We start from the raw sequence: 14,702 nt of genomic DNA on the forward strand, positions 1-14,702 counted from the left end.
TGTCTGTTTACATTTTAAAGGAGTGAAAATTGTATTCAGGCAGGAAGAAGGGGAAGAGAAGGGATGGTGTAGTTTATGGCACTAGGGAATGGGATTTCTGGGCATGCACTATCATGTGGATTCTTATGGCCAGAGCACCAATGGATATTCTAGCACTGAGCTGCAGAGGGTTAATGTTGCTATTTGAAAATGCCCGTCTAAGCACAAATGATCTGTTAGATATAGAGTATTTTAGAGGATGTATAATTCTACATTTGTACATATTGGCAGTAATCAAAAAGCTCTTTATAACTTTGCTGCTGTTTGAAGAGTTTTTTTTTAAAGATAATTCTGTAGGTACTATTAGGTCACATTAAAGTAGCTTTTGTGACTTGAAAGTCGCTTTTGCTTTTTGGAAGGAGGACTGCTGAATCTCTCTCCAAGTTTTTCAGTAGTTCTCAAAAGCAGAAACAGCCGGTGGAGATATGAATAGCTTGCTGGCTGATTTCAACAACAGGAGCCTGTAGCTGATGAACTGTGCCATCGCTAACAGGTGTCATGCCATAGTATGGGAGTTCAGACAAGTGGATTTTTATTGGGTGCTGGGATACTGTAAATGTGTCAGGCCAAAAAAATCACATTGGATTTATTTTGGTAGTTTAAATAGACATCTATTCCAATGCGTGAGTATTTTTTTAATTAGAAATAAGCTTATAAGAGGTCAACTGGGATTCTTGAACACTTGTGTAGTGTGGACCACAGCTAAATAAAGAGGTTGTCTCATGGAACCCTTCTCTTGTAATTCTTGATTGGAAGGAGTACCTCCTTTACCATTTGCCATTCTGTTGTATCCTTGTGGAAACTACAGCAATTGCTTATATGGGAAAGTAATATTAGGAAAGTATTTAATGTATTTTTAGCTGTCTTTGTGACTTGGCAGCTGAAAACAAGGAGAGCCAGCACCATGTGAGCAGCTAGCTCTCTGCAGACCACTAGCAGGTGCTTGATGGGTCAACAGTGACCACACACCACAATGTGAGAACGTCTGCAGTAGACTGCTTTGTAGTTTTAATTACCAAGACACTAGTGGCAGCTGTGGGGTGTTCAGTTATGAGGATGTTATAATGCGAGAGTAGCAGCATGGCATTTCCCAGACATATAACTTTGTCCCAGCCCGTGTACATTATTCTTTATCTTAGAGAGGGGTCTAGGGAACATAGTCGAAGGGCAAATGATTCCTGAAACTGAGACGAAGTCTAATTCAAGCCCGTGGTTAGTAGAGGAGCTAGCAGCTGGCCCACAACACCTCTGTTCATTCTGTTCTCTTTCCTAACTCATGTGATTTAGGGAGAAGGTCTTTGCACAGATGAAGAAGGAATTTGCCGAATATATACCACTTTGAGAAGAATAACAGCTTTTCATAAGTGAGATGTTTGTTTACATGATTACTGCCTTCCTCTCCTATACTGTTAGCACACTGTAACCTCACCGAGCTGCTATAAAAGCAGGAATTGCTGTTGGTTGGCTGGCTAATCAAGCTTACATAAAAGAATCAAAATAGTCACGAAGTGTGATGTTTGTGCATAGAATGGTCAGGTGGAATTCCTTTTATCACAAGTACTTTTTCCTGTCAGTTTCTAGACTCTCCTAAATGTTGGCAGGCTCTCTGAGCAGAGAATTCTTTTTGAATTTACTAGGAAGGCTTGAGTGGCAGTGATTAAGTCAATCAGAGGTCTGGAAGTGGGCTGCTTATGGGATTGGGATGTCACTGTCTGCCTGTAGGCCCTTTCCTTTGGGCTTTTTCTGTATCCTCCCTCTTAGCTGGATACCATTTGAGCCACCTTAGTGTCGAGACTGGCATTCAGCGTGGTGGGTAAGAGCACTATGTTTGATAGCAGGCACAATATGTTAACTCTAATTTGTCTGGTCTCCAACTCTAAAAGAGCAAGTCTCTGAAGCCCTGCTCTCATGTAGTGCAGAGGGTGCTCTTGCTTGCTCACTAGTGGCCCAGTTCTGCAACCCTTACTCACCTTGAGTAGGGTCTTACCAATGACTTTATTGAGACTCCTCACCAAGTGAGTGTGGCAGAATTGGGCCATGGGTTAGGAGTAGCTTTCCCTTCATCTTGCATTGCTGAGATTCCCTGTTGCTCCAAATACTGTTTCAGGCATGAAGCCTGAGCTCTCTTTTGGGAAGTACAGTAGAACCTCAGATTTACGAACACCTTGGGAATGGAGGTTGTTCATAACTCTGAAATGTTCGTAACTCTGAACAAAACGTTATGGTGGTTCTTTCACAAGTTTACAACTGAACATTGATTTAATACAGCTTTGAAATTTTACTATGCAGAAGAAGAATGCTGCTTTCCCTTTATTTTTTTAGTAGTTTATGTTTAACACAGAACTGTACTGTATTTGCGTTTTGGTTTTTGTCTCTGCTGCTGCCCGATTGTGTACTTCCAGTTCCAAATGAGGTGTGTGGTTGACTGGTCAGTTCGTAACTCTGAGCTTCTACTGGATGAGTGTTTGGAGAGAGCATTCCTGGTTTGTGTAGGAAAAGTGTAGAAATTCAGTTTCCTTCTGCATATTCCCATTCCTTTGGCTCACACAAGTTGCATTTTTTGTAGCAGGAACAAGACTCAGTGATAACTACTGAAACAATAGGCTAAAGGCTATAATTAATATTAGGCCATACTAAACTGTATTTCCCTTTTCCTATCTATACTGGAAGATTTCAGGCATCTCTTCCTGGCAGGTTTCATTGTAGAGGAAACAAATCATGACCAGCTTTAACATTTGTCGTCAAACTGTAGGAAGATCCTTGTGCTTTACCTGCCAACATAGAGTCGGTATAGATGGAGGTAGTTTATTTCCAATTAATCCTGTGGATCATAGAGCACAAACGGATCCAGCACATGCAAAACTGGTTTAAATTTTGTGTGCAGTGTCTGTCAATTAGTTTTCACTGAAAGTCCTTGTTATCCATTAGGTGCTGGCAAAAAGAGGATACATTTTACTTTTTATACTTGTGGTGAGATTTTTCTTACTTCCCTTAATAAATTTAGGTATCACTGTGAAGGAAATCAGCTCTCTTCACCAAATAAAAGCATAATCTCTTTGGTAGCGGTGATTATTTAGGAACAGGTTGCATGTAGGGAGAAATGGGATTGTTAAAAACAGTAGCTTTTATCTCAGGGGCGGGCAAACTTTTTGGCCCAAGGGCCACATCGGGTTTCCGAAATTGCATGGAGGACCAATTCCTGCCCAGACAGCCAGGCGAGGCCTGGCCCCTACCCAACCCCCCCTGCTTCTCGCCCCCTGACAGCCCCCCTGGGACCCCTGCACCGTCCACCCTTCCCTGTCCCCTGACCGCCCCCAGACCCTCTGCCCCTGACTTCCCCCTGCCGCCCCATCCAACCCCTCCTCTCATTCCTGACTGCCCCCTGGGACTCCTGCCCCATCCAACCACTCCTTCTCTGTGACCACCCCCGGAATCCCTGCCCCTGACTGCCCCCTGCCACCCCATCCAACCCCCCCTCCTTCCTGACTGCCCCCATTCAACCCCCCTGTTCCCTGCCCTCTAACTGTCCCAACCCCTATCCACAGCCCCGCCCCCCGACCACGACCCCAAACTCCCCTACCCCCTATCCAACCCCTGCTCCGCTCCCTGCCCCCTTACCAGGCTGCCTGAAGCACCAGTGGCTGGCAGTGCTACAGCTGCGCCGCCCAGAGCACCAGGACAGGCAGCTGTGCCGCCCAGCTGGAGCCAGCCACGCCACCGCGCAGCACAGAGCACCAGGTCGGGCTGTGGCTCTGCAGCTGTGCTGCTCGGCAAGAACTCGCAGCCCCGCTGCCCAGAGCATTGCACCGGAGGCGCGGCGAGCTGAAGCTGTGCGGGAGGGAGAACAGCAGTGAAGGGGCCGGGGGCTAGCCTCCTGGGCCAGGAGCTCAGGGGCCGGGCAGGACGGTCCTGCAAGCCAGATATGGTCCGCGGGCCATAGTTTGCCCACCTCTGTTTTATCTCTTCTCTTTATGATTATTTTAGTGTGGTATTTCATTTCCTTTTTGACTGGCAGTGCTCACAATCTCACCAAATGGAATCTCTATGGGAAGACTTCAAAGCTGCTGGTTTTTGAGATGGAGTATGGGAGTTTACCTGTTCAGGTAAATTGATGGTACTGAGCACTAATAAAGCATTTAGCCTATCAAAGTACTTTACAAACATTAACTGAACTTCACACTAGAGCCCTGCATGGGACTATTTTTTAATCCTGTTCCTGTCCCACCCCACAATACCCACTTTTGCCGACTCCCACATTTTTATCCTGCTCCCTCCATCAAAAGCCTTAGATCCCACAAATCCTGCAAGAGAGAGAGACTCCTCCATGCTACTAAAATAAACCCCCAACAGCAACACAAAAGAAAATGGTCGGTTAATATATTGTGTATATATAAACAGAATTCAGACACAATTTTTACCACTAAAAGTATAAAACAAATCTTGCTTAAACCATGTAAAAACAATACTTTAACTCCTGTTATAATAGACACCAAATCTCTTTCTATCCCTCGCTTAAATTTAAGTATTGAAACCTTTCCTTAAAAAAAAAAAAAAGAAAGAAAAGCTTGCTTTACATTGCTGAAATTCCATATATAACAAACTGACAAGAGATTTAGTGCTTTCCCACAAATTACTGCAGTCTGTTTTTTTCCCCACCCAATCCTGCCCACAACAAAATACATTTTACCCGCTCCTGCTTTTATGGCAGCAGGTCCTGTGGGACCCACGGGTTCCCAGTCCCGCTTCAGGGCTCTACCTTACACAGTATCCTGTGAGGGAGATGGATGTTATTACTCCCATTCCACAGCTTGGGAAACTGAGACACAGAGAGCCATCTTCATCTCTGGTATAACCCTGTTGAAGACCGTGGAATTAGGACATGGATTAATTTAATGCAAAGATTGTCCAATGCTGTGCTGGGGGTGTTATTGTCCGAGTCTGGATTAGTTGTTTGCTTAGAATCAGAGACAGCTTCTCTTTCTCAATTGTGCAATGTCGCTCTAAACAAAGTACAGATAATTCAGGGATTTGCTTGTCACTCGCAGATTAAATTTCGTCAGAATTGAAAATGTTTCAGACCCATTACTTGCAAAATGAACTATAGTGAAGCCAATTTGCTTATTAACTATTGTTAAGGTTGCGAGTTTGTCAGGGAGGTCATGGATTCCGTGACTTTCCAGGATCTCTGTGACTTCTGCAGCGGCTGGTGCGGCTGGCCCAGGGGCCGCCTGAGCAGCTGGGGCAGCCCCTTGGCCAGCCACACCGGCCGCTGCTGGGGCAGTCTTGGCCTACCGTGCCCTCCACCCCAGCAGCAGCAGGAGTTTGGGTGTGAGAGGGGGCTCAGGGCTGGGGATTGGGGCATGGGAGAGGGTGAGGGCTCTGGGCGGTGCTTACCTCGGGGGGCTCCCCAGAAGCAGCAACGTCCCTCCTTGGCGGAAGCATGGCCAGGGGGCTCTGCGTGCTGCCGCTGCCTGCAGGCACCGCCCCTGAAGCTACCATTGGCTGCAGTTCCCAGTCAATGGGAGCTGCGGAGCCAGTGCTCAGGGCGGAGGCAGCGTGCAGAGCTGCCTGGCCATGTCTCCGCCTAGGAGCAGAGGGAGGGGGATGTTTCTGCTTCCGGGGAGGCGCGGAGCCAAGGAGGGAGTCTGCCAGCCCTGCCAACCTGTCCCCCGTCCCAGCACCAGTGGGGGTCCTGAGCTGCGCCCCCCAGTACCCGCAGGGGTCTTGGGCTACCCCCCCCAGCACTCGTGGGGGATCCTGGGCCACCCCCTGGGCTCCCACCCTCCCCCCAAGATTTAGTCAGGGTATATAATACAAGTCATGGACAGGTCACAGGCCATGAATTTTTGTCTACTGCCCGTGACCTCTCCATTACTTTTACTAAAAATACCCGTGACTAAAATGTAGCCTTAACTATTGTCTAAACTACAAACCTCAAGTTTTCTGTTCAGCTTTAATGCTAATTCTGATAGTCTCCACTGGCCATGATTACCTAGTGCAAGTTTAGCAAAGCACTTAAGCATGTGCTTAGTCTGCATTGAAGTCCATGAGCCTTAATGCTTTACTGAATCAGGAACTTAATCCAGAGACAAAGGTTCTGAGGAAGTCATGCTTAGTTGCATGTAAACCTACTGAATCTGCTTTTGGGATCTAAATGTCTCATGCTGCAGAAATACTTGTACAAGCAGCATACAGAATATGAGATGTTGATTCTTTGCTTTCACTACAAAGCCTTTCACATTATTAAAAGATATGTACTTTTATTTGCAGATGATCCTACCAGCTCTACAGTGCACATACTTTGCTCTCTTATGGCAGCTAGCTTCAGCTGTGGAGAGGTCATCTTCCAAGGTTGGCCAGTGCAAATAATTCTGAAACCAAGTGGTGCACTTGAAAGGTTCACATTCACTTGCTGTCCTTTGATGGCTGGAAGAGACACGCTTTCCCAAAATGATGCTGTGAACATTTTGTTGGAGAAACCAAATTAGGATTAGGCATTTCTCTCTCCTGTGTTTTAATATTGGAAAAGTGGAGACATTTTAAAATCTCTGTAAGGGCATAATTAAATTAAACAAGTGCTTATCTGTGTTCAGTGCAAAGTTTTGTGCTTCTGAATCCTGGCATATGGTGGAAACAAGGATTGTTTCCTGAACAAAAAACAGTGAAAATACAATATTCAAAGAAAACCCTTGGAATTCAGTCTTTACATACCGCATATTTGTTTCTGTTTAGTGCACTATGGTATGCATGAAGAATGCCCAGGGAAAGTGTTAGGCAATCTCACCATCAGTTTTCTGTTACAATTATTATTTGTGAATTGATACTACGCAGCATCAAAAACATACTAAGCACTTCAATGGGGTATTTTAGTTTTAAATTACAAAAATGAGAACTCGCCTATGTTTTGATCCATGAGCAAATAAAAACAACGGTGTAGTTTCTCTAGAGATTTCTGGCTGCACTGAGTATTGCTGCTTTCTTCCATCTGTTCTCTTCCTCTTTTGTATCCCTGTATACAGAAGATACTGACATGGAACTGGCATCTTTTGTTTTTTGATGTTTCAGAAGTGATAGAAGGGTGCTGACCATTTAGGGACTGATTCAATAGATATACATGGTTTGGTGCTCCACTCCTGTCCTTGGCTACCTAGGTGTCAATGCCCATCATTTCTCTAATCTTTGTTTTTTCTTCCATAATTTTTTAGGAGACTCTTTTGGCATTGAACAGAGAGTTGAGATTTTTCTGCCAGATTTGTGCATGCTACCTCAGCCATAAAGATAAAGATTTAAGTGAAAAGGTCAGTGGCTCCGTAGGGGCTAGTTTGTTTAATGGTGTGTTTTGCTCACTCCTCCTTTAGCTCCTTTTCCTCATTTATTTTGCTTTTTAAAAGTCTTATTTTAAAATAAGTGGAGTCCTTGTTAACCAGAGCACTGAACTACCACAGCATCCTGCACACGCACAGGAATACATCTGCATGGAGCCAGGTGCAGGATGGGGGCTAAGTCTGAGTTGCATTGTTAATTAAAACTGAACTGAAAATGTAAATAGGAAGATTTTTTTCCTCCTCAACAATAACTTGTCCTAAATGCTGCCACTAGTAAAATCCTTGGGCTGCATGTAGCCAGATCTTCATTAACAAAATATATTGTAAGGATTTTCAAAATAGTCTTAAATTTTACATGTAAAATAATGATAAGACTACTAAAATGCACAATGTAATATAACTTTCCTCCTCCCCCTACAACTTTCCCAGCGTCTGGGCTACAATGTAGGTCTCTGGCACTGAGGAGGAAAGAAACAGATGAAGTCTAGAGGTTTGAGCACAGGACTGGATGCTATGAACTCCGGAGTTCTAATTGCAGTTCTGCCATTGACTCCCTCAGTCTTTCCATCTCTAAAGCAGAGATAACAAAATTTACCTTGAAGCGGTGTTGTTGGGATGGATTAATATTTGTCAGGTGATTTGAAGACTAAATGTATTAACATAATTATATAAACTGGAGTCACAGCGTGGTGTGTGCTGTGGTGTCACCCTGGATTGGGAGTTGGCAATCCGTGACTCAAGGAAACTTAAATGGGTGGTGGCAGAGAAGACAAAAGGTTGCTCTTTACGTTGCTGATGTGCTGTGAATGCTCCTTCTAACTTGGGTAGTTGCCAGGGCACTTTCAGCACATATTACTGAAGTAAATTGAATTTTCATATTTGCATTTGCACTTCTCCTTTTAACAATCACTGTTGGTGTGAGTGTATTTACTGCTCTCGTTTATTTATAAATGCCTGAAAAAATGGGTTTAATGGCTGAGAACGTAACTACAGAAATGGAAAATCAGGGACAAAGTGCTCAGTAGTTCAGCTTCCCAGACTTCTAAGAAGAGTGACATTGGCATATGACAGAATGCAGCTTCTTTATACAAGGTAGAAAATCTTTAGGAGATCAGGGTGGGGATTAAACATGCAGCTCTTACAAGGGCATCTCCAGAAGGGCTAAGCTATGGTACTCCATCCCTGTGGGACCAGGCTCAAAGACAGAGCTTTGGTCTTGTAGGAGTAATAGTTGATAATGGAGATGAAAAAATATCATTGTCCTGGTGGCTTTCCCCCAAATTCCTAAATCCTTGTTTGGCATGTGTGTATGTTACAGGCCTTCATGATACTCTGTGATTTACTGATGATTTTGAGTCACCAATCTTCAGGTGACGATGAAGCTGTAGGAGTCCTTCAGTATCTTCCCAGCACATCCCTTCAGTCAAAGATGCTCTTGTTTATCCAGGATCATGTTTTCACGGAGGAGAAAGAAGAAATCAAAGGTCAGCCACTGTCCTCAGCAAGGAAGTAAACTAACATTTTCTGATGTCATTCATCTGCAGCATTTGACATTGCCAGGCTGAGGGGCTGCTAATTTTTTTGATTTCTTTACAAATAGAGCTGTAGCATATGAATACAAACAAAATGGATCACTCAGTGTACACAGATTTATGTCTGCTGTGGCTTTTCCAGAGGAAGTATTGCTAATTGATTTTTATATGGAAGGGGCTGAGGTACATAGTACAATGATGGGTAGCACTATCAAACCTTGAGGTAGATTTCAATGGGTTAGAATTATTCTGTTAACCATGCTCCTGGAGGGATTTTAGTTGAGGAACTGTGGATCAGTTGATGTATAACAGTTCCAAGCCATTAAACTAAGGGATAATATATATTATTCGAGTGAGTTTGATTTTGCAGAACGTATTATGGTATTTGCTGTTCTTCTGTCATTTTCAAACAGATTTAGAATAGTAATGCAATAATTAGGTTTTGTTGTGAATGATTTTGAAAAGATGCTGCTAATTCTTTGTGGTACCAAGGATGCGGCTATACGACCTTGATAAATTGGAGAATTGGTCTGAAATCAACAAGAGGAAATTCACTTAGGAAGGAAAAATCAAATGCACAACTACAAAATGGGTTATAACTGGCTAGGTTGTAGTACTGCTGAAAGGATCTGGTGGTTATAGTGGATCAGGAATTGGGGCCTGCAACAGAGCCAGTCTCTGGGCACCCTAATGAATGCAGCGGGCCTGTCGTAGGCTGCCTTATTGGCTACACCACTTGATCAGTTGGACGGGTCAGCAGACCAGCTCTTAATCAACAGTTCAGTGGCTGCTTCGACCATTTGCCCACAGCTGCAATAGTTCCTGCTTCCATCTTGATTTCAGTCCTGCTCCTGCCTTGTTCCCAGCCTTATTTCAGCCCTGCTTTTGTCTGGAACCCTTGGACCTAGCTTTGCCTCCCTCCAGGTAACCCGGTTCTAACCCCTCTGATCCGATTACATCTGACCTCTGACCCTAGGCACCGACAACTGTTCTAACCATTAGGCAAGACTCCTGGTCGGACCACTAGGCATGCCCATCCACGCCCTGGTAACTGATGATAGTGGATCACAAAAAGAATAAGAGTTGTGAAAAAGGCTAATATCATTCCAAGGTGTATTAACAGTCATGTTGTATGTAGGACATAGGAGGTAAGCATCCCACTCTACTTGGCACTGGTGAGGCCTCAGCTGCGTCCAGCTTTGGGCACCACACTTTAAGAAATGTGGACAAACTGGAGAAAGTCCAGAGGAGAGCAACAAAAATGATGAAAGGTTTAGACAGCCTGACCTCTGAGGAAAAGTTGAAAATACAGGGTATGTTTAGTCTTGAGAAAAGAAGACTGAGGGGGAACCTGATAACCGTCTTCAGATATGTTAAGGGCTGTTAAAAAGAGGACTGTGATCAATTGTTCTCCATGAAGGTAGGATAAGAAGTAATTGGCTTAATCTGCAGCAAGGTAGATTTAGGTTAGATAATAGGAAAATCTTCCTAACTATAAGGGTAGTTAAGGTCTGGAATTGGCTTCTAAGGGAGGTCGTGGAACCCCCTCATTGGAGTTTTTTAGGAACAAGTTGGACAAACACCTCTCAGGGATGGTCTAGGTTTACTTGTCTGCCTTAGTGCAGAGGGCTGGACTAGCTGACCTTTTGAGGTCCCTTCCAGCCCTACATTTCTATGATACTTACCCAGCAACTTGCTCTGAGGAATTGAACATGAGAAGAAACATATTTTCAATTCCTCAGTCCTCCCAACAAAGGGTCCCAACTTCCCCCTCCAAACTCACTGTCTTACTCTCTCCCCTACAATAAACTCAGCAAACTCCTGCATCCAGGAGTGATTCCTTGTCTTTTCTCTCCCATGAGCCTATCTGCCTGTGTTATCTGTCAGCTGCCCCTTGTCAGTTCTGACCCTGACAGTCATTTACTCCTGGTCAGCCTACCTGCCTCTCATTGGTTCCTAGGCCAGAGGCTGGATTTGAAAGCCAGAAACAGGTCATGTGGGATTCCTAGGCCAGAGATCAGGGAAGCTTTCTGGCAGCGAGGAGGCAGAATTCACTCCAGGCAGGAGTCTAACTCTCCCAGGCTTTCCTTCCGCAGGTAACTCTCTCCAAGCACCTCCAGCAACAGGGCTGGCAAAAGCCGTAAAAGCAATTGGTTCCCAAATGTATTATTATTTGTACTGAAGTAATCCTGGGGCCCACAGTTGTGGACCAGGACCCCATTGTGCTAGGCACTATACATACACAGAACAAAATGACCTGTCCCAGAGAGTTTACATGCTAAGTAAATGTCAGATGTCAGTGTTGATAACTACTTGGAAACTTGCAACTGAATTCTTCTCTCACAGGCTGTGTGTACTGGTTTGTTTCTGTGGAGTTACTCATGAATTGAGTGCTGGGTGCTGGCATTGATTTCTTTTAAAGAAAAGATGTTGATATGGTTCGCTGGTCTTTTTCTGTCAGATGTGTTTGGTTTTTGTTCTGTGTTCCGTGTTTTGGTCCTGTCCTACAGCTATAGCCAGGATCTTACAAGGAGATTCTGACTGGTAGAAATGTGAAATCCCTACAAAGATTAGAATAGAAAGGATATACAAATAAGTAGCTTGCACTGTCATCAGCTGTGAGCTTTGTAATGGAAATAAACCTATATCCTTTGGTAAGGATAGTGTCTGTTATTTAGAGAGTTGACTGAACAGCTGAGTTTGTGTAATTTGGGTTGAAGTTGGCCTTAAAAATAAAATACATTAAGTAAAATGTTAGAACAAAGCCTTAGCATGTTTATTTCCCTAGACTTGACAGAAGAGGAGGAGAGGGAAAAGGAGGGCTACAAATTGAATGATTTACACAGGAGGCGGAGTCTTCTTGCAGTCTATTGCAAGCTAATTGTGTTTACCGTGGTGGAGATGTCTGCGGCTGCTGAGATCTATAAGCACTATATGAAGGTAACACTTAGCTTTGAAAATGCATTTACGCCATGAAAGTGACTCTAGTACTTGTGGAAGGTGCTGGATTAGCGACCTTGGAGGCCAGAGTCATCTGTTTATGCACAAAATGGTTGCAGAAATGAACAGTAGCAGTGCAGGCTTCTCCCCACTGCTCTGCTAATGTACCTTAGAGTAGAATGAATGATTACTAAGAGACAGGGTAATTTAGTTCCCCGTTCATTAACTCTTTGGCTTCTGTAGAAGACTGCCAGAGAGGTGCCATTTGTGGTGGTGGCACTTGGTCACTAGGATCACTCTAAACTTGAGTGAAATGAGTGGTTTCAATAGCCATCTGCTGGCGATGACACTTGGTATCCACGTGGCCAGGGCTGGGTGTGAATCAGTAGTCTAGGTGTGAAAATCTCCATATTCTGTTTCCAACTCATTGATTCAGTCCTCCTGTCAGAATAATACTTAACTATTTTTCATCCATAGATCTCACAGTACTTTACAAAGGAGCATAAATAAAATTATCCTTGTGAAAACATGTAAAAAAAGTTCCTTTTAGCAAGATATCTAGGACCTGGAATATTTTATGAATTGTTCAGTTTTTCTTAGCAGTCTCTGTTTTTCCTGTGTTTCATGAGTGTACCCCAGGTATTGTGTATTCATAAAGCTGTAGTAAGGTAGTGATGTTTCTGTTATGTATTTTTTGCACTAATAGACCTACAATGATTTTGGAGATATAATTAAGGAAACCCTGAGCAGGACGAGGCACAACAACAAAATCCTGAGTGCCAAGACGTTGATTCTCTGCCTGCAGCAGGTAAGAGTAATGCAGAAGGAAAGGGACTCTGATGAAAGCCATCCCCACACTATAATTTTCTAGGTACCTTGTCATAGTTATTCAAACTAATTTAAATAGATAGTGAAAAAGTCACTTTCTTGAATTCATGTAAGTGCTTTTCTTTGTCAAAGCACCTTATGAGCCCTTTGGCCTAAGAGTAAAAACCTAATTTTTTTTGCCAAATACCTGATCTTTTAGGATTGTTATTATTCATGGAACGTCTTGTGTTGCAAGATACAGACTAAGGGCCTCTGGGTACATAGTGGTGAGCAGCCTCAACTCCCACTGAAATTGGGGGTGGTTGGCATTTCTCCAGAGGTGTTCAGTGCCTTCTGGGATCAGGCCCCCATCGTTTCCATGCTTGACTAGAGAATTTAAATTAGATTTTTATTGAAAAAATTGGACACACCTGATGATGGCCCCTGCTCCTCTAGTTACACCAACTCTGCCATAGCAGTATTGAGCCTAATAATCTGTTTTAGAAACTGCTCTAGCCTGGTTTCCTCATGGACATCTGTTCTCCCAGCATCCATGTCATACTCCTAAGTTGCAGAACAGACTCCTCCTAGATTGACTGATATATGAGCTCTGCTGACTTCACACACTTCGCCAGGAGCTTAGATCCATGACCCAACCCCTGAAATACGAGATAAAGTGAGGGTGAGCCGCATTTGGCCACATATATTCTGCCCACATAGTCAGAAAGTCTGTTACATATCACATAGACAACTGGCCCAGGTTGGTCTTTCATTGACCTTCAAAATTTTCAGGTCGCAGGGAACAAACTACCTACATGTTCTATTAGAAAAAAACTTGGCAATAAGGTCTGTGTCTCTCGGTTGGCTCAGTCATGCCCTCAACTACGTGGGCAAGCGTTGCTGCTTCTCTTTCAAAACTAGCCGTTGTGTAACCATGCTCTGATTTTCTCTAACCCTCAGGGTGAGATTAAGCCCTCTGACTAGATCCACTGATCTCAGTGGGAGTTGAAGGCACTTATCATTTTGCAGGATTAGAGGCCTATGCAAGTAAGGCATCCTACCTGCTAAACAGAGTGGCACCCTTTGCAGATATTTTCCCAGGCAGTGCTCAAACCTCTCAGGTTTGTTCCAAGTGAGTGTGATTCTTCAGCAAATGAATTTGTTTTGCGCTTGTTCGTTTCCTTTGCAATGCTTCGCTCTACATGAGGTAAGTATTGTATGGCTGGTGTGTTCTCCTTGTGCTTTTGTTGCCTGGAAGTTTACATGTTGGTGTTTGTGGTTTTGCAGTTGTTTCAGAAACATACAGAAACCCATGGTAGTACCCACAGCATGGATTCGTCTTTCACAAACATTAAAGAACTTGCTCGTCGCTTTTCACTGACATTTGGCTGGGATCAGGTGAAATCCAGAGAATCAGTAGCCATGATACACAAGTATGTGCCACATAACCATATATTGTCCATGGCATTGTTTGTGTTTATTTTCTCTGTTAAGTTACCTTGTCCCTCTTATTTTTTCCCCTCTAATAGAGAAGGGATTGAATTTGCCTTTCAAGGAGCTGCTGGAGTGGAAGGGAAATGCCTGCCTCCAAATTTAAGCTTTCTGTTAATCATCAGTGAATTCTCCAATAAGCTACTAAAGCCTGACAAAAAATTAGTGTAAGTTACCTTTATTGCTTACTGCCAGACAAGTGATCTTAGGTGATGCATGTCATATGCAGCACTTACACACTCGTGCATAGATTGTTTTTGTACAGTGTGTCTTTGTATAATGGATGGCTTGATATTGTTGAAAGAATTATTCAAGTACTTCTCTGTCTGGCCAACTTTGGAAATCTGTTTGGTTTCCCATCAGAAGTGTGGATGATTGGACACTTTTTCAGTTTTGATTTCTTCTCCATTTCAGTCTGTGCTAGCAGTTTTTTGGGGTTGTGCATCTACATACCCAATCAGTTTTTAGCCATAATTACAACCAAATAAAAAAAAAAAGGTGTTTTTAAAAAAAAAAGGCCATGGGGGAAAATGGTGTTAACATGATATATGAGGGAGGGAGGTATATT

The 14,702-nt window shown here is 43.5% G+C and overlaps 1 protein-coding gene across 23 annotated transcripts in view; it reads left to right on the forward strand.

Moving 5' to 3' along the window:
* Positions 1 to 14,702, forward strand: part of LOC140914828 (cohesin subunit SA-2) — a 99,138-nt gene that overhangs the window by 65,418 nt on the left and 19,018 nt on the right. For 21 of the 23 annotated variants that reach the window (XM_073353687.1, XM_073353726.1, XM_073353694.2 and 18 more), the window contains 9 exons: positions 1,327 to 1,403; positions 4,055 to 4,142; positions 6,310 to 6,390; positions 7,245 to 7,337; positions 8,683 to 8,848; positions 11,685 to 11,836; positions 12,543 to 12,644; positions 13,931 to 14,076; positions 14,173 to 14,301. In XM_073353687.1, coding sequence (XP_073209788.1) covers positions 1,327 to 1,403; positions 4,055 to 4,142; positions 6,310 to 6,390; positions 7,245 to 7,337; positions 8,683 to 8,848; positions 11,685 to 11,836; positions 12,543 to 12,644; positions 13,931 to 14,076; positions 14,173 to 14,301 — 1,034 coding nt within the window. Of the gene's footprint in view, positions 1 to 1,326; positions 1,404 to 4,054; positions 4,143 to 6,309; positions 6,391 to 7,244; positions 7,338 to 8,682; positions 8,849 to 11,684; positions 11,837 to 12,542; positions 12,645 to 13,672; positions 13,775 to 13,930; positions 14,077 to 14,172; positions 14,302 to 14,702 lie in introns of those variants that run through there. The other 2 variants (XM_073353605.2, XM_073353783.2) reach the window with 2 other exon arrangements.

Source organism: Lepidochelys kempii, chromosome 1 (genome assembly GCF_965140285.1).
Source record: "Lepidochelys kempii isolate rLepKem1 chromosome 1, rLepKem1.hap1, whole genome shotgun sequence".
NCBI classification, from domain to species: Eukaryota; Metazoa; Chordata; order Testudines; family Cheloniidae; genus Lepidochelys; species Lepidochelys kempii.